The sequence below is a fragment of the Eleutherodactylus coqui genome, chromosome 6 (assembly GCF_035609145.1).
Source record: "Eleutherodactylus coqui strain aEleCoq1 chromosome 6, aEleCoq1.hap1, whole genome shotgun sequence".
NCBI classification, from domain to species: Eukaryota; Metazoa; Chordata; class Amphibia; order Anura; family Eleutherodactylidae; genus Eleutherodactylus; species Eleutherodactylus coqui.
In genome coordinates, this window is record NC_089842.1 from 241,991,345 (window position 1) to 242,011,052 (window position 19,708).

A 19,708-nucleotide genomic window follows, 5' to 3' on the forward strand; every position below is an offset into this window, starting at 1 on the left:
TGACCTCATTTTGAGTGCTAATCGTCCCATGTAAATGGCCCTTTAAGGCAGTACCCGCAGGGGGTCATTACCTGCTATTGATTTTCCTCGGCTCTTGCTCCTTGGCTGCTTTTTAGCTCTGTTCTATTGAGACCTGTAACTGTAGTTTAGCTACAGTGCCTAATCTGTAGTAGTCTGGGACACACCCCCTGCCCAGTCTCATCATTGGATTGGTTCAGGCTGCATCCTGTGTAGGGGGTGTGTCCCAGACTATTGCAGACCAGGAACTGTAGATGAACTATAGACATAGATCTGTCCTAATAGAGCTCAGCTAAAACAAATGGCACGCAGGTTCTGACTTACAGGTCAATTCTGAGATCTTGACTGGAGGCTCCTTTAAGTGCTTCATCATACCGTTAACATCAATAACATTGTGTCTCAATGTGCCTGAAAGTAAACTGAGGATTTTGCTGGGGCGTGGTAGGGCCACCCACTATGTATCTTGTGACTATGACAGAACATGTGGCATTATCTGGTGCCCCGGGGTCGTTACATAACAATATTATTGAATTTCAGTTTATTATATTTTTCACTTGTTTTTACCACTTTTTATACAGAGGCTGAAAAGTCAGACGCAAGCAGGGGAGACAAAATCAGTGTCACTCCTGCCTTTTAATTTAGGTTCTTAACAACAATGATCCAATATATCAGTATAATGCCCGTCCGCTGCAGCTGTGGGGTCAGACCTAGTGTGGCCATGTACACTGCATATTGTTCGAGCTCCTGGCCCTCCCTGTATGGTCCTTCTCCCGTGACCCCGAACCATAAAATCACACAAGTTTTCCGTGGACCAGTTTCAGTGTGAATCCACATTAGATGGTAAAATCCAGCGATCGGAGCGACTTCCAACAAGGAGTGGTCATCGGTGCTGGACTAGCCGGGGTCGGGATGTCACCGCCAACTGTGTGTATTTTTCTTGTGTAATGGTGTTGAGAGTATACAGAGCATGGTGTGATTGAGGGAAACATCCAGTGAAAGGGGATCCTGCAGAACTATAACAACTCGTCACCGAAAGGGGTCAGAGGAGGATGTCAGGAATCGTGCTGAAGAACAGGCTGCACAGTCAAGCAAACTGCAGCTGAATGCAACACTGGTGATCCAGTCAATGTGCCTGAACACACAACTTGCTGTTCCTTGGCACAGATGGGCTATAACAGCCGATGACCAGTTCCAGCACCATTGTTGTCTCAGAGAAAAGCAAAACTCCAGCGGGCAAAAGAGCGCAAAAAAAGAGCAGTAAAAAAACATCTCCTGGTCAGATGAACCCAGATTTCTGTTGCTCTGCGGTGATGGGAGGTCAGAATTTGGTACAAGCAGCATGAATCGCTGACCCCTTCCTGTCAGCCGGTCAGAACATGTCAGCACCTCCATCTAATCTGCAGCAACTACAAGAAGCTTCCTGTCCGCAGGGGCCGGTATTCCTGCAGGATGATTTCATCACTGAGTAGAATCTAACTAATGACACATTTCTGCGCAGCTTTCATGTCTTATAACTGCAGAGGTTTTCTTCTTGACGGCTTTCAAAGGAGCGTCCGTTACCAGGAAAATAAAGAAAAAAAAAAAATTCCAATAGGAATGCTGCCTTCCCATAGGGGGCACTGTGAAGGCATTTGCAAAAAATTCCAAAAAAAAGGTTTTTATTGTGCAAAAGTAGAAAAACCTAAAAAAAATATATATATAATTTTGGTAATGTTGTAATCGTACCAACCCGCAGAAAAAAAATCATCATGTCATTCATGCTGCATGATTAATGCTGGAAAGGAAGAACCTGGCAGAATTGATGTGTTCTTCCCTGCGTCCAAAAAAAATGTATAAAAGTTGTACAATACATTATTTGTACCCAAAAAAATGGTAAAAATAAATAATAGTCTCAGAAGAACGAGCCCTTGTCAGGCCGTGTCGACGAGAGATAAAAAAGTTCCTTCAGCTGATCCCCCAACAGTTTCCAAACATGAATTTCCTTCCTGAGCTCCGACTTGTATTTTTGTAGTCGTGCGCCAACAGCCTCCTTTCCCCTCGCAGTATTTGCGCACCCCGGACTCCGCCCTCTCGCTTTGTAGGTCAATTCATGGAATGTATACTTAGACTTTTAATCACAATTTCATAGAAAAACAACATGGCGAACGCATCAAGACAAGAACATGATACAGCGGGTACGGCTGATGGGGGCAGGACCGGCCCGTGCGCGGGTGATACGATAGTATTCATCACCGACGTCCACGGAGCGTTACCGAGGGCCGGCCGTATGATGGAGGGCAGCATGTCTGCTTTATGCAGAAGCTGGTGTAACGGGGTGTTGGGGCCCTGATGGTTAATGACCAGTCTTATTTTGACGTTATGGAATTAGCGGAATGTACATGCGTATTTGCTGTGTACTGCATATTTTCCATGCATAACACGCGGCGCACATACACCCGGGAGAGCGAGCTCTTACAGAAACAGTTGTAGTGATACGGCAGTGGAGAGGATTACTACTAGAGAGGAGCGAGCACGCTCGTTTAAGGCAGATACTCGAGCAAGTATCGCTCTTCTCGAGTAACTGGGAGGGGTGGGGGTGGGGGGAGAGATCTCTCTCACTCTTCCCCCCCCCCCCCCGCATTTGCTCGGACCGGTAATCAGTTACTCGAGAAGAGCGATGCTTGCTCGAGTATCTGCCTTAAACGAGCGTGCTCGCTCCTCTCTAATTACTACTCCTAAGAGCTGCTGAAGGTTATATAGACCGGTGCTGCTGACCCGGGCCGTGTTACCAAAGACCTAGATTCCTAGTTAGCCTTACCACCGGGGCTTCACCCTGCGCTTCCTAGTGAAGATCGGGAGCAGAAGAGCCCTACGGTCTTCCCCGTGGCAAATCTATAGAAGCCCCTGCCTGAGGTGCCCCCTCTTCACTGGGACAAGTTGGCTCGCCTGCCACAACGGGAGTCCAGACCGCCCTCCAGAGTTTAGAATTTGGTGGGGTGTTTCATATATTTGCCATTATTGCTAAGTTCCTCCATTGGAATATAGAACATCTTAATGTAAAGCTTGGCGAATCACAAGGACACCCCTAGCAAAAGGCTTGGACCTCTTCCAACACGCAGTGGGACCTACTCCCACAGTCCTGCTCTAGCCTACAGCCAGTGCCGACTTCCTTCATATGGGGGAACTCCAGACACCAGTTGGGTAGCTCAATCTTGCAGAGGTCCAAGACTCAAGGGAGAAAAGCTCTTCTTGACCTCCATCTATATACTGGACAATCAGGCATCTATACACATGGGTGGGAGGCTTGTCTAACACAAACGCTGAGCACCATCCAGCACAGTATGTGGAGACCTGAAGCTTGTGGTACATACTAGAGCGGCCGTATCCACATAAACTACTACCTCCCCATAGACTAGCGCTATACAAGCCTGGCGGACAGCAAAAGCAACTGCACAATACCATAACCCACCCCCGCTGGACTCCATGTTCATACATTTACCTACAGCTGCAATCAAAATTAATCAACCCCTCATTGCTAATGTATACAACCGCACCTCCCAGCCTTTTCCCCACCTCCCTAATTGATTTTAACCTTCAAAATATATTTGCGGATGCACTGCAGATCATAAGCTCTTATAGCGATGAATGGAGCAGATCCACACGGAGTAAAATGGCAGTAAAATCCACACGGAGTAAAATCGCAGTAAAATGGAGCATGCTGCGATTTATTATCCGCACGTGCCACCCGCAAACGGAGAAAATCCTATCCACCGGTGTTAAATTCAGTGCGGACGCCCCATTCATCTCTATGGACATACTGAACTGCGGATCATTTGCACAAGTGACCCACACAGATTCCGCAATTCAATTTTGCCCGTGGACATGAGGCCTTAAGTCAAGTATTGTCTCAAGCACACCTGATGTAACTAATCAAGGGCTTCACTAGTTGCATCAGGTGTGCTTGAGATACAAAGCAAGTCTAGAGTCTGCTCCAAAAAGTTATAGAAGACATCAATGCCTTGTGCAACCAAAGAAAAGGCTAAAAAAAGATAGACAAGGTGCTGAACAGGGGAGTAACTATAGAGGATGCAGGGGATGCGGTTGCACCTGAGCCCAGGAGCCTTGGGGGGCCCATTAGGCCTCTCTTTTCCATATAGGGAGCCCAGTACTATGAATAAAGCATTATAGTTGGGGGCCCCGTTCCAGATTTTGCATTGGGGCCCAGGAGCTTCAACTTACGCCTCTGGCGCTGAATGTTCCTACAGATACAGTGGGAAGCAGTTCACAAGTATACGCAAGTGCGGCTCCTATGGACAACTTTCTCAATCCTCTACTGTGTATAGTCCCCATCATGACTATAGTCGCAAGAGCCAATGTTATCCCAATCGGTGGCGGTCCGGGAGGCAGGCTATGAGACACGTATGGCATTACCTGTGACTATGGTATAAAAGTCATCAGTTGAATATCCCGTTAGTGATTGTATAATGAGTGTTCGCATGCAGCGATCTTTCTAATGCCGCTCTGTAATATGGATTTCAGTCTAACATTGCAGAACCTGCAAGCACAGAGCTTAACCCTTTCCAATCCAATTTGTATCCTGCTTTTCCTAGGGGGCTTACTCTTTTTCTTCCGTTATACAATGGCGCTATCTGCTGGCTAAAGCCAGTACTGCATGAGGTGAAACGTTGGATAGGCTCCGACAGCAGAGAGGCTGGCAATATACAGTAAGAGAACCCCGACGGACGTCTTCCAATATCAGAGCTGTACAGCCTTAAATCATAATGTCTTCAGAGGTCAGACAGTGGATTGGAGAGGGTTAAAGGGGTATTCCAGGACTTTTACATCGGCTGAGCTGCTCAGCAGCCGGCGATCGGCTGATTTCAGCACTCATTGCAGCTGGATGTTGACGGCTCTGTCCACGTTGCAGTCGGAAGTGAAATCAGAGGCATAGTTCGCATTGAAATCAACAGCTTTTGGGGAATTGCACATTAAGTAATTCTCTAACATTTTAGCTCATGTTTTAAACTTGTAATGAGTGCTAGAAGTAAGTTTGTAAAGTGATTACCGTCTGGTGAGTCAGGAGAGGCTAACCTCAGGCCGGAGAGGGGTTTTCCTCAATGATCTGTGGTTAGGCACCAGGCCACAGAAGGGAGGATGGAGATCCCGGGCTTCCCAGCGCTGTGTAAACCGTTCTCCACACTGCAGTAAAAGCCATACAAACCACCTAGAAGAGTAAGGACCCCCAAAATCGGGCCCCTGCAATCACTGCTGCCTGCAACCATCATTAACCCCCACAGTGCCTTAACACACTAGAGGAGGGCCAGTCTACACGGACACAGCCGCACGCACAGATAGCAGCACTGTGCATCGAAACCTGCAAAATTCCAACCCTGACAGCCCAAGACGGCTGGGAGTTGTAGTCCTTCAGGAGCTGGAGATAAGAGGATGAGTAGTACAGAGTTCCACCATCATCATACCTTGTAAAGGGGTGCGGCTGTGACAGTCCCCAAGAAAGGCTGCAGTTATGCGTTTACAATACGGATGAGTGTCCCGACCTGAAAGTGGATCCCTTGATCTGCACTCCGAGCACCTATGATGTTTGGGTCAGAAGACCCGCTATCAGATGGAGGGCACTTCTCTGTATTAGATGCATCTGGGAACTCTGAGTGCTCCTATGGCTGCCATGCTAGCCCATTAGCACCCCCGAATCCCATTGCAAGGTGTCTCCCCACTTCCACTAATTCTTTAGATGTGCTTAGTTTAGACTGCGGCATCTAAACAGTTAACTGCCACAATCAGCAAATTCTGATAGCGTCAGTTACTGGCGGCTGTCAAAAACGGATCGCCTCAGGGTATGGAGCGGACTCGGCTCCTGGGCCCGCCCCATGCACCCCTCACGACTGCATGACGTAAAACTTACGTTAGGCGGTTGGGAAAGGGTTAATGTTGTCAGCCCACTTGAGATGCCATGCACTCCACATATGGCGCACATCCTGGACTAAGTGCATGCATGTGATGCCAGAGAGTACAATGCCCACTGCCGGGCAGGGCACTGCGCATGTATGTAGTCCAGGATATGAGGGGAACGGCATGGCATCTCCAGCTCAGGGCATCTGAACATGCCAGTCATTGGTACAAATAATCTGCACACAGTGTGAATTCTTGGCCATGGCTGCACGGTGAAGGTATAGTTGGACTTCTTATCACCAACCGAGGTGAAACTGTAATGCCGGACTTCCTTTAAACACTTGTATGATGCAAGTAAAAGTAGAAGCAAAAAGAGTTTAGTTTTCTGAAACAGCGCCCCTCTACTCCATAGTCCATGTGCGATATTGCAGTTCAGACCCACTTTATGTAAGAACCTGCATAAGAGTGGTGGGATCTCTGAAGAAACCCCTCCAGATCCCCTCTAATGTGATCAACTTTATTAACCCTTAACTTCCATCTCTTCTAATGGACTCGCTGAAAAACTGTCAAACGCTAGAGAGGCAGATAAAGCGACACTAAGAGGACCCGATCAATGTGGGAGTTCTCAGGAGGGCTGCGGAGACTAAGGACACCCACCGGTACTAGGACACATATTGTGCATTAGGTGGCGCCACTATAACCATTTCACTGGACAGGTTTCAGGTCACTTTATTGGACGAATAGCAAAAAACGTCACAACAGAGAATACAAAGAAAGTCCTAAAACTGTACAAGTCAGCGGGCGAAGGTCTTATGTCACGGAAAGAGGGAGACGTTCTACACAAAGTGCCGGGACTTTATACGTAACGCATCGCCTCCGGTCCTCCTCACAGCGATGGAAATGGCATCTGCGATTAAGGGCTCCTGTCCACGGGCGAATCCGTAAAACACTGCGAGGAAAAAGGAAATAAACTGCAAAGGAAGAAGAAATACAGGAAGGAAGAGGAAAGGAAAAGAGAGGAGGGGCAAAAGGAGAAGCAAGGAAATAGGGGGAGAAGAAGGGGAGTGGAGGCCCATGTCACACGGGTGCCCTTCCTTTCTGTAGCATGTAGACCCACAACAGCCTATGAGACTAGTCACATACAGAATGCCATTTACTGGCTGAGGGTCCGTAGCATGTTGTAGACTCGCCCGTGAAGCATACGCAGTGTTGGGCGCCCGTGAACACCCACGCTGTTCATTTGGTCTCTGATGTTCCTTATGCCCAGGGTACCGGCTCGGCTCCATACACTTTTCGTGACCGAATGACGTACGTTTGTAACAGTTTGTATTAAAGTAAACGCTGGCCCTTAGAGAGCGGCTCTGCACTCTGGCTCATTGATGAGGGGAACATAAGCAGGGGACCTCCCTAAATTCGGCCTAATGGACAGAGCTCATCTTCGTGAGACGTCATCACTTAGAGACATTTGCGGGAGGATTTAAGGTGGATTTCCTGTTCTGTTTTTGAGGATGCTGGTAGGGTAGACACCTGGTTTTGAAAAATTCTGACTGGGCCAGGCGTTTTGTTGCCTGTCTGAAGAGAACCCAGTATAAGCCGTAGGCTGTGGACCTCGAGGCCCTACAAAGGAGAGAAGAGGAAGATACACGATTACCTGTTTACTGCACGATTAATCATTTCTTAATCTAAATATAAAGATGACGAGGATCCTCTGCTTAAATCTAATCCTCTGTTATGCATCTAATCTGCATAACGCATCATGGTGCCCCTCCCCCGGATCCATTCGGTCACATTCATCTGACTGTAGTTAAAGGGAGTGCCATAAGGATCTAATTGGAGGTGGTCTAACCCCTGGCCCCATCAAGCCTACAAAAAAAGGGGGGTGCCTAGTTGTAGGTCTTCACGCTCACTCTGCTATATGTGTATATAAGGGCTCATGTCCACGGAGGTTTCCTCATCATGTATTACATGTGCGCTGCACGGCCAATGGAGTCAGTGAAAGCCAAAGGACTATCACTGATCCACGCACACGTGTGTGTCGATACACACAGAAAATAGATCGCCGAATGCTCTATTTCTTGGCGTACCCCGCAGCGTGAGCCTATAGTTCTGTATGGGCAGCGTATGCAAACACTGTCCATAGGCAATACATTGCAACTCATACGCAACCCCGCTATGAAAGAGCAGGGAATAAAAAGGTCACAGTGCGCATGGCAGCGTGTGTAAGATACGCGGGCATGGGCAGTACACCATGTGAGATACGCCAGCATCACAAATACTAGTAACACGCTGTGGGGAGACCGAAACACCCGCGGACATGAGCCCTTGAGCTGAAATGATGTTTTGGCGGAGCCTTGTGAAGAGAGCGGTCAGTGACTCTTGGCCACCCAGCGGCACAAGGAGCGCTCACTGCAGATGCCGCTCCACAAGGCCTTGTTCACACAGACGTGGAATTTGTGACAATGCCATGGCAAAAGCCGCCTCCAAAAGTGCCCCAGTCCTTTTAATGGACATCCGCGCCAATGTATCTCCACTCGCATATATGAAATATGTTTGCAGAAAGAAACAGTGACATGTCGCTTCATGTCGCGGAATCCGTGCTGGAAAATCCGCACTCGCATTGATTGGGGCAAATCTGTGTGCCGGTAATGAGAGTCCGCAGCAGAATCCGCAGGATGCCTCATGCGGATTACCAGGCACCAGTGAATGTCAGTTGGGATTTGCAGCGCCTGCTGGTTAAGCCCTTTAAAGACATCTTAAAGGGGTTGTCCCAAGATGTAAACGTATCCCCTATCCACAGAATAGGGGTCAGTGTCTGATCAGCAGGGGTCCGAAGCCTAGGTCCCCATACCCCCTCCAAATGAAGGTCATGAGGGTCGAGCACACACGCTTCCACTCCAATCATCTTTAAGGGACGGCTGGAGATAGCTGTGCACAGTACCCCTCTTATCATCATGTGGGGGGACTGGGGACCCCTGCTCCTGTGATTGGCGGGGATCCCACCAGATCAGACACTAATAAGAAGGGAGATCAGTTTAAGATTTGGGAAAACCACTTTAAAGATGCCCACCCACTGAAATAAGGTACGGGGGTTGTAGATGTTTAGAAAAGGTTTCCAAAGGCACATCTCCAGCCAGACAAGTCCTCTAAAGCAGGGGTCCCCAACTCCAGTCCTCAGCGCCCCCCACAGGTCATGTTTTCTGGATTTCCTCAGTGTTGCACAGGTGATGTAATTATTGTAGATGCCTCACACATTGCCACAGGGGTTCTTACCATGGGAGATCCAGAACATGACCTGTTGGGGGCGCTGAGGACTGGAGTTGGGGACCCCTGCCCTAAAGGGTGCGTTCACGTGTAGCAGAATTGGTGCCGATTTTCCTCAACACAAAATCTGCACCAAAACCGCGACAAAGTCCAACCTATTTGTGCGGCTTTTGACAGATTTCACTCTGGATTCACAGCAGATTTCATCCCTTCAGTTAAAACCGTGAAATTGGCTGTGGGCGCAGGTCGAAAATAGTGTCAAAAACTGCATTAAATGGTGCCGGTGCGCACCCAAGATCACTGAACCTAAAGCGGCGGTCCAGGAATGGAAAAACATGGCTGACGTTTTTCCAAAACTACGCCGCACCCGTCCGCGACTTGTACAATGTTAGAGGAGGCCTTTAACATTACTATATAAAGATGCATCATGGGAAGAGAAAAAGGTGAATAAATACCGAGAGGTCTGTCCACTCCCGAGCCGTACGCCCCTCGCCTATTCGATTGGGATTGCCACTGGGTTTGGTTGTATTGCTCTGTGAAGAAATACACGGATGGTTATCTACACATCTCCCTCCTGTCCCCCTACAGACGCCCCCCTGTCCCCCTATACGATCCCCGGCCACCCCGTCATGTCACTTTCCACAAAGCCCCATTCCCTTTCATAGCAAGCCCTTGGATCACACACTAGCATACCTCCATATCTTCCGGCTCCCATCCCGGTAGTCTGGGGCTCATTATAGAAGCCTTGGTCTCCTGACTGCGGTCCGCTATCCCACGCCATTTGGTTATAGTCTGCATCTTGATCTATGAAAATAAAAGCAAATATGTCATATTGCCAAGCCAAGAAGATATACGGTTACATTTCATGAATCCGGCACGGTCATCTGGAATCACCGACTGCAGCCCCATCGTATTACCAGTAAATTATCTGATAGCGGTTGACAAGAAGGTTGTTTGGCCAGCGGCGCCCTCTCTGGCCTCGCCTATACATATACTGGGTTCAGCAGGTACACGTGTGTTCTGAATATAGAGAGGGGAATAAGTTGCTGCCGGTGACTCTGGCGGCGAATTATCTCCCTGAGAGCAAAAAGATCCGCATGCTGAAATCTGACTGTCTGATCCGTATCTTCCCCGACGTGCCATCACGGGAGAAGAGGAGCAGGACCCCCCGATACACACTAGATGGGCAGCTGACCCTGGTAAAATGGACGGTGTGGGCCAACGTTAACCTGATTTGTATAGCCAGCCTTCCATTGGACTCTGCAGCAGATCAATGCCACATGCTTGGATCCGGTAGTGGCTAATGTGGGCGAGATAACATAGAGATAGTAGATATCTGCATAGAGAGCTTTTTACATGGGCCAAGTATCAGCCTGTTCAAGTCACGTCAATCGATGAAACGCACGGCAGAGGATCGCTGGTGTGGGGAGGCCCATTAATAAGAGGATTTTTGTATTTACTGTATCATCTTTCTCGTCTCTGAAGACCGTGGGTATAGCTATGGCTAAAAAGGAGGCAGACACTAAGCGCCTACCGGCTAGACCCCTCTCTGCAGGCATCTCAGCTTGTATACAAGTGGTAGGATAGAAACTGGTTAGAAAGATGTGGAAATAGAACATTCATAAGAGCGCTTTGGGTGGGAGCTGCGCCCCCCATTGAACGAGGCGAGAAAGAAATCTTCTCGTCTGTTGCATTGGGGGGCACAGCTGAAGACCGTGGGACGTTTCAGAGCAGTCCCTCCGGGGTGGAGAAAAGTAGGTAAAAATGCATGCGGTCAGTTCATGCCCATCTGCAAAAGTCTTCAACCAAGAGAGGAGTTAGCGGATGCTAAAGTGTGCACCCGGTAGAACTTTGAGAAGGCGTGCAGATGAGCCCACGTAGCGGCCTTACACACTTGCGCAGCAGAGGCATCGTTGTGTACCACCCAAGAGGCACCGACTGCACAGTAACATGGAAGGGAGACTCCCTGCCCTTAGGTAGGTCTGCTGCCCGGATCCAACATAATACAACAATCTTGGAAGCCCCAAGGCCACGTCTCTGGCCATCTGGAATCACAAAAAGGGAATCGGAGTACCTAAAAGAAGTCTGTGGGATCTATATCTGCAAGGCTCAAACCAAGTCCAATTTGTGGAGAGTGGATTCCCTTGGATGTGTATTGTAGGGGCAGAACCAAGGTAAGAGGATATCTTCGTTGCTATGGAAGGTTAATGCCACCTTCAGTAAGAAGGAGGGCAAAGGATGCAGGACCACCTTGTCCTGATGAAATATGGTGAAGGGAGGTTTGGCAGACAAGGCTGCGAGCTCAAAAATCCTGCAGATGGAAGTGATCGCCACCAAAAAGGCTGCTTTTCCAGGACAAAAGACAAGTCGGGTCACTGTGCCATGGTTCAAAGAGGTGAGACTGCAGTGCGTCCAGTACGAGATTGAGGTCCCAGGTAGGGCAGGAGAGCAGTATGGAGGGATGGCATGAGTGACCCCCTGTAATGATATATGGACGGACGACTTTGACACCCGGAGGCGTTGGAAAAGAATGGACAATGTTGATAAGTGACCACCTAGGGAGCTAAGGCACAGACCTTCCTGGAGGAAGAACAGAAGGCGAGATAGTGAAAAGCACATAGGATGGAAGCTGCGGTGTTCACACCAGAAGTAGAAAGTCTCCCAGACACGATGGTAAACCCGGCAAAAGGAGGGCTTTCTAGCCTTCATCATAGTTTGAATGACAGGTTTCACCAATCCATGGGCTTAAATCATCATGCCATTAAAGTGTGGACAAACTCGAGTGTAAGTGGGGGCGCTGTAAGAGAAGATCTTCTCACGGAGGGAGGTGCCGTGGAGTGTTGGTGAGCAGGTCGAGGAGACCTGCATACTATGGACAGTCAAGGCCAGTCAGGAGCAATGAGAATCATCAGAAGGCCTTCCATCTTGATCTTCTTGAGAAGACATGGTATGAGTGGAGAGGGGGGGGAAGGTGGAACTGGAAGTCGGTCCAGGGAATTATGAGGGCATCCACTGCTTTGGCCGGGGGTCCTGAGACCTGGACACAAAGGTTGGGAGTTTGTGGTTGATTCTGGATACCATCAGATCAACGTCCAATTGACCCCATCAGTTGCGATGTACCTCTCATTCTCCCTTGTCGATTGTCTCTTTGCACAGGAAATCAGCTACTTGTCCACACCTGGTATGTGGATCGTCCAGAGCACTGTAAGGTGATCCTCTGCCCATGTCAGGGTCTTCAACGGTTTTGCCATGAGTGCCAAGCTGCGGGTCCTGCCCTGATGATTTATGTATGTGTCTCTTTGGACCCGAACTAGGAGCCCCGTTATTTGGGGTGCGAAGTGTTGAAGCGACAGGAGAATGCCCCGAAGTTCCAACATGTTCATCAGAAGGGTAGATTCCTATATTGTCCAAGTGCTGTAGTGTACCACCCCAGCCAAGTAGGCTGGTGTTTGTGGCAAGCACCTGCCAGTGCCGAGTAAAGAAGGAGTGTCCTAGATGTATCTAAGGACCAGAGAAGAGAGCGGTGAAGCTGTTGAGGAAGGCAAATCTCTTGATCAAGAGAGTTTATGAATTTTTCGCACTGAGAGAGAATGGCCCACTGGAGAGGCCTGGGGTGAAACTGCCCGAATGGAATCGAAGGATACCATCAGTATGCCCAGTACTCTTATGCTGTGATGAATGGTCACAAAAGTCTGAGATTGCAGGGAACACATCTGTACCTAAAGAAGATACAATCTCTGCAGCGGGAGCAGGACCGTGGCACGTGCTGTGTCGAATGAGACCCAGAAAGTCCAGACGTTGTGATGGCGAGTGGGAGGGGTTGGGATGGTTGATGATCCACCCGACTTAGGACTCAGTGTCCAGAGTGATGTGGAGAGTCTTTAGATTAAGCCTTCATCAAAATGTCATCAAGATAGGGGATGGCCATTATTTCTTTGGAGTGAAGGAGAGCCATCACTGCTGCCAGAACCTTTGTGAAGACTCAGGGGCCATGGCCAACACAAATGTAAGGGCCGTGAATTGGTAATGGCCGAGTGGATGGCAAAATGGAGTAATCGCTGATGTGCTTGACAGATTGGGATGTTGAAGGCATCCTTGATGTCGGTGGATGACAGAAACTCTGCCTGTTCCGTGGACGCAATGACGGACCTCAACGACTCCATGCAGAAGTGTTGAACGTTGACGAATTGATTTAAGGTCTCCAAATCCAGAACAGATCTGACAGTGCCGTCCTCCTTGGGTACAACAAAGAGATTAGAATAGAACCCTTTGAAGCATTCTAAGGGAGGAAAAGGGACTATTACACCCTGAGAGTAAAGCACATGTATCCCCCGACTAAAGTGTTGGCCTTTGAAGGAGATGCGGGAACTCTGCAGCTGAAGAAGCGATACAATGGACTGACAGAAAATTGTATGGCATAGTCCAAAGAGATGACCTTCTGAACCCAGGCATCTGAGATGTGAGAGAGCCAGGTGTCTCAGAACAGGGACATTGATGCCCTCATCCTGGAAGGATTGGGTGGGGGCTGTCCTTCACGTGGAAGACTTGGATGAGGCGAGCTCAACCGATAGGTGAGAGCTCTTACCACCAGTGGCCTCGGAAATAATCCTGTCCAGTCTGGTGCAAAGAGGTGCAAGCCAACTAAAGGAAGACGTGTTAATGAGCGCTTAGAAGCAGCCTCTGCGGCCCAGGAAAAGATACTTACTAGAGATGAGCGAACGTACTCGGTAAGGGCGATTTCGCAATCGAGCACCGCGATTTTCGAGTGCTTCACTACTCGGGTGAAAAGTACTCGGGGGCGCTGTGGGTGAGCGGGGGGTTGCAGCGGGGAGTGGGGGGGAGAGGGAGAGAGAGAGGGCTCCCCCCCTGTTCCCCGCTGCTACCCCCACTCCCCTCTGCAACCCCCCGCCCCACAGCGCACCCGAGTACTTTTCACCCGAGTAGTGAAGTGCTCGATTGCGAAATCGGCCTTACCGAGTACGTTCGCTCATCTCTAATACTTACCCTGGTGAAGAAAATACTCATAAATCCACCACAGACTGTAGGGCTCCAGGACTCCAGCAGTGTATACCTCAATGCTCGCCTGCCTTTAGGTAGGGAGGGAGTGCTCCAACAGGGGGCCACTATAGCTGGCAAGTCAAGGTCAAACTGACGTTTATCACTTCTTAGGGCCGGGCCCTCAATAAACTGGTTAACTCCAGTCAGTTCGCCCTCATCGGTGGGGTAACAGAGAGTCTTGTGCCAGCCCTGTATTCCCAGATAAGGAGAGATAACAGCTAAAGACTGTTTGATTGAAAAGGTCTGCCTCCTACGGACACTAAGCTAAACGCATTAGCTTGCTGCCTGCAGGAGGCGTATAGATAGCAGGGGAAACACTTTTTTGCTTAGTGTCCGCCTTCTAGTGGCAGTAGCTATATCCACTGTTTTCAGTTGTGTCCCCCAATGCAACGGACAAGAAAATGTGACATCCCTGGATTGTCCAGTGTGCTGCCGGTACCAAACCTCTCCCTCCTCGAGTTCCAGAGGGAAGAACCCTTAGCCAAGCAGACATTAGCCGCGGTGTATGGGATGTTGCCAGTCCTGTATTTGGGAAGGCAGCATCTGAAAACTGATGAAAGGTGAGGTCTACCTCCTATGGACACCGAGCTAAAACTGGTTAACTTGGTGTCTAAGGAGGGGTATAGCTGGTAGGAGGGGCTAACTTATTTTGCTTAGTGTCCGCCTCCTAGTCGCAGTAGCTATACCAATGAGCAGCACATGATCCGAAAACAGCCTATAATGCTATTCACACAAGAATTCTTTCACACAAATCTTTACGTGAAAGAAATTGCTGCGAGTCCTATTCTTGTCCGTTTTCACGAATGAGAACACCACATGGAATGTGAAGAGTCCATGAATACTGAACAGCACATGGGTGGATGTCAGCGTGCCGTCTGATACATGTTGTGCCCGAGTTTCTTGGGTGCGACTCACATGTGGCTGTCTGAATGTGGTCTTCCGTGTTTTTACATGGGATGACTATAGCTCCTGTGTGAAACAGTCGTTCAGTGAATGGAGGCGGAGCGCACTTGAGCTCTCTTCTGGCCGCCATGGATTCCACGGTGAAAATCCGGCCGTGTGAAGTCGGTCTGACACGTCTAATAATGTAATCAACCCAATAATCTAGCAGTTCTTTGAACGCCTGTAATTACCTGCATCTACGGGTGGTTTTCGTTTATTCTGAGGCCCACTGTCATCATACCAGGAATCTGAATACTGCGCATTTTGGTTAAAACGACTCAGAGATCCTGAAAATAAGGATACAATTAAAACCTCATAATATGTGCCCCCGAAAATAAGACCTATCCCGATTTTTCGGGGGTTTCAGAGAGGCTTGAAATATAAGCCCTACCCTGAAAATAAGCCCTAGCTGCGTTACACAAAGAAAAAAAAGCAGTACATTATCTAGTGGGTGCAGGCCACGTCCTCCCACTGCTCTCTGGAGCTCCAGCGCGCTTCCTGCAGTCATCGGCTGCTCACAGAAGATCGCTTACTGGTCACAGGATTCATAAATCCCGCCTCCAGGAAGCAATGGCTATGATTGGTTCTGAGCCAATCAATGCGGCACTCGATGAACCAACGCGATGGCTGTGATTGGTTCTTCAAGCACTGCATTGATTGACTGAGCAGCGCTCGATAACCAATCAGAGACTTTGCTTCCGGGAGGCGGGATTTATAAATCCTGTAACCAGGAAACGATCTTCTGTGGGCGGCTAAAGACTGCAGCAATTGCCCTGGAACTCTGGAGATCAGTGGGAGGACGCCAACCAAGCCTGCTAGGCAAGTATAATAAGACCTAGTGCCTCTGTGGGGCAAAAATTAATATAAGACAGGGTCTTAGTTTTGGGGAAACACGGTAAATAATTATAAACAGCGCAGTAAACAATAGTCCAAGTATCTGTAAGCAGAATCTACAGAAGACACTTTAGGGTAGCAGCTCAGTGGTTATTTTGTTAGTCACAGGGGCAGCAAGCGTGGCTTTACATCGAACAACCGTTGTCCAAATACTCGCTCAATGAAGGAAGCAACAGTTCTGTGTAAACACGGCCACCAACAGGGGGATGAGCGAGAATTCATGCAGTAGTCACGACTCGCTTCCTTTCAAGCTCATCTAAAAATAGTTGTTGGTTAATTCGTTATCATCTGGTGTAATTAGGTAATTGCTGTCTTTCAAGGACTAACCAATAACTTTGCAGGGAGGTGCGCTTCAGCGACTGCCAAAATCAACAATGGCTCAGTGTAAAAGTCACCGCAGCGACTATATGATACTTGTCCCATCTAAACCTCTGGCATCTCAGCCCCGGGCCCTCTGTACAAGGAGCGGCCTTCACGGTCATGTACAAGTCACACCGTTAGCTACCTGGGTAACCGCCTGCTCCGTGTCCAGTCATAGGCCTCGGAGGGATTCGGGGTACCAAATCAGGAAACAGGAGGTTGTGGATTCTGACACTAGCGGCTGCTCCTCGTGGCGTCCAGAGTATGTCAGAAGACCCGACGAATGAGCATCGCGATCACATCTTTCATACAGAACCAAGAATCATTGGCGTTGGCAGTACAAGAACGGTAATGCCAACAGCAATGAGAGAGTGGGGCGAACAAAAGATGCGTCAATGACCATTCGCCCCTCACACTTCCTAAATCCACCTGTGTGAAGGCCAGACAAGTGAGCGCCAATCTCGCTGATCAGCATTTGTTGCACAGCTCAGAGTGAACCCTGTAAGAGGAGCTTTACGGCGCAGTCACATGGGCATATCTGTGCTCCGTATTATGCGTGTAATACGGAGAGCTTAAACCCCATTACTTTGCATGGGGGTATTCAGACCATGCACGTATTTACGCACAAATGGCCATTACTAACAATGGGATTACGTAACTATGCATTACTATGAGTATTCACTGCGTATGGAACCTATGATGCCTGCTTGCGGTTTTTTTCACACGTGAATGAATGCACGCAGAAAAAAAAAACTCGCAATACGCAGTGAATATGCACCGTCTTGGTCCATGATAATGCTGTATTTCACAGACTGAAACCACATACACCCGTGTGAGGGAGGATCAATATTGCGCGTACGTCACAGTGCGGGATACCTGCATATCTGCCAGTTCCTGGACCTATTGGATTTCTTTGGTCATTTGGAGGATTCGGATTATTAAATCTGGAGGCAGGATTTTGACTGAAACGCGTTTCGGAACCTGTGCAATAAGAGAAAAAATAGTTTGAACCCTTAGAGGGGAGGTGAAAGTACAGGAATATAGGCATACATGGGTTTATGTGGTTTTCGTGTGCATCTCCTTATGTCCATGCGTCCAATGTGTGGGCATCATTACCTGGTCCTAATCCTCTTCCTGCTCCATCTACAGGTCCCCTCATGCCAAAGCGGGGACCAGGATTAAGGTTGAAGCGATTGGCAGGGCCTATGGATGAAAAATACATATTTACACTTAGAACGGAGATATCATATTGGGTTTAGCTCCCATTCTCCTCGCTGTGGTATTGACAATGCATATCCTAGCTATATACTGCAGCACTCAGGGTACAGGTCACTTTGGCTAGGGGTTGGTGGCATATTGCTAGGATATGCCAACAATGTCCCATCCGTGCAGGTCAACCACCGCCACACCCGCCAGTCATAGGGGCAGCAGCACTATGAAAGCACCGGGCACTCCTGCTGAGCCAACTCGGCTCTGTGGGCACTCATGACCATTTACGGCTGACTATGCAGATGTTCAGTAGAAGTGGAGCAAAGCTGCAGGAGAAAGAACAGTTCGTTCTGGCACCACTTTGTTATAGCTGAGACCCCCACTATCCAAACATTAGTGGCATATTCTAGATAAATCTGTAGTGACCCAGAACACCATCCTGGTCCCCCCATAGATGTCATACGTTTGTCCTATGTAGATGCACTGTGCAAAGCGGTCATATCATATCCAATGTGTGTTGCACAGCTGCAGCATCTGAAGGGTTAACGTTAATAAAATCACTGCCTGTCTGTAAATGTAACAGTTTGTCTTGCCATGTGGTACAAGTGAGGTTATAAATGAGAGAGATTGAGAGCGGGAAAGGAGATCCATCTTGTCTGCCTAAGTGTGCTAACACAGAGCCGCATGGAAGCACCTTCAGCTTTCATGTAGGTGAAGATGGAGGAAGAAGAGCGACATCCCGTAGCGTTTGGAGTGTGGATGTGAGAAGAGCGAGTCCCAGCAACAGAGAGAGAGCGCACTACCCAGTTTCTGAAAACAGGTACCCGTTCACACCACAGGCTTTTCCTGTGCGGCTGTCCATCATTAGGATCATCGCACAGAGGTACTTTATATAGGACACCCATGCATCTGCTGTGCGGGGTGTATATTGGCTAAGCATTCCTGAATAATCATTTGCCAGAGTGTATGCGGAGTGCTCCCTACCCCCTCTTCCTCCTATGGAGTGCTCCCAATCCAGGATCGGTGACATACAGATAACGTGGACTGTAGGGCCGTATTCATCCTGTGTATCCTCCCTACCTCTGAGCTATAGCCTGCAACTAGTACCTGTATTACCTGTTATACACAGTTATACTAACTCTTCCTGGGGACCCGGGGTACTGCACACAAGTCTGTGTTTATTACTCCATCGCATAGAATATTGGTGTGTGGGAACGGTGGAGTCACGAGTGATACGTACTACTACTCCCCTCCATGCCAGAGCAGTGTCGAACCTGGCCTGTGATCCTGCTCTGGCCTTGGCTGCGTCGCATCCCTCAGGGACCAGAGCCTGGTAAGTGACACTGTGACGAAACAGCACTTATCCCTCCCAGCTCTTCACGTTAGCCAGGTGCCCGGGGTCACCCCTCTGGGTGTTCCATGTGCTACCAATGTTTCTGATGAAACAATCCCTCTAACTCTATAGTGATGCGGACTATATTGGTTCGAGGGACGTGACGATTTTTGGGGGATTTTCATCTCCACTTTTCAAAAGTCATAACTTTGTTATTTTTTCATCAACATAACCACATGAGGGCTGGTCAAAGACCAATCGGAGGTGGTATGTGCAGATCAAGATATTAGCCACAGCGTGTGGCGAATGGAGGAACAAGAGCCCGGCAGCATCCAGAGAGCCCTTGCAGATGAACCCGCCTGCCCAAGAGGGCTAAAGAGCAAGTTCACCCAACCCCTCCGGAGAGCATATATCTATATTACACTCATGTTCGGCACTATACAGCAATTTCCAGCAACCTCATTGGTTCTGATTCACAATTCCAGCAAGCTGATTGGTTATTTGGGTTCCCTGATTCAACCTGATTGGTTGTTAGTGCCGAACTTGAGTGTAATATCGATATATGCCTCCGGGGGAGGCATATTTTGTATTTCAGCCGCACTTCAGTAGCGGTGAGCGATTCTAGCGACCTGATTCGTTGTTGGGTACACACCCCCCTTTCTGAGATGTGCACGAGTGGGCGGCCCGTTAAATAGGCAGCAGCATGGCCGTAGAAGGGTCGGCAACTAACCCTAACCCCAACCCTAA

General features: G+C 48.9%; 1 protein-coding gene across 6 annotated transcripts in view; it reads right to left on the minus strand.

The window, feature by feature from the left end:
• Positions 1-6,617: 6,617 nt before the first annotated feature.
• The window catches only part of LOC136633445 (uncharacterized), a 59,474-nt gene continuing 46,383 nt past the window's right edge, over positions 6,618-19,708 (minus strand). For all 6 annotated transcript variants that reach the window (XM_066609186.1, XM_066609188.1, XM_066609189.1 and 3 more), the window contains 6 exons: positions 17,536-17,622; positions 17,296-17,400; positions 15,357-15,452; positions 9,859-9,969; positions 9,621-9,698; positions 6,618-7,521 (listed from right to left, as the gene is read on the minus strand). In XM_066609186.1, coding sequence (XP_066465283.1) covers positions 7,382-7,521; positions 9,621-9,698; positions 9,859-9,969; positions 15,357-15,452; positions 17,296-17,400; positions 17,536-17,622 — 617 coding nt within the window. In that variant the 3' untranslated portion in view covers positions 6,618-7,381. The remainder of the gene's footprint in view (positions 7,522-9,620; positions 9,699-9,858; positions 9,970-15,356; positions 15,453-17,295; positions 17,401-17,535; positions 17,623-19,708) is intronic.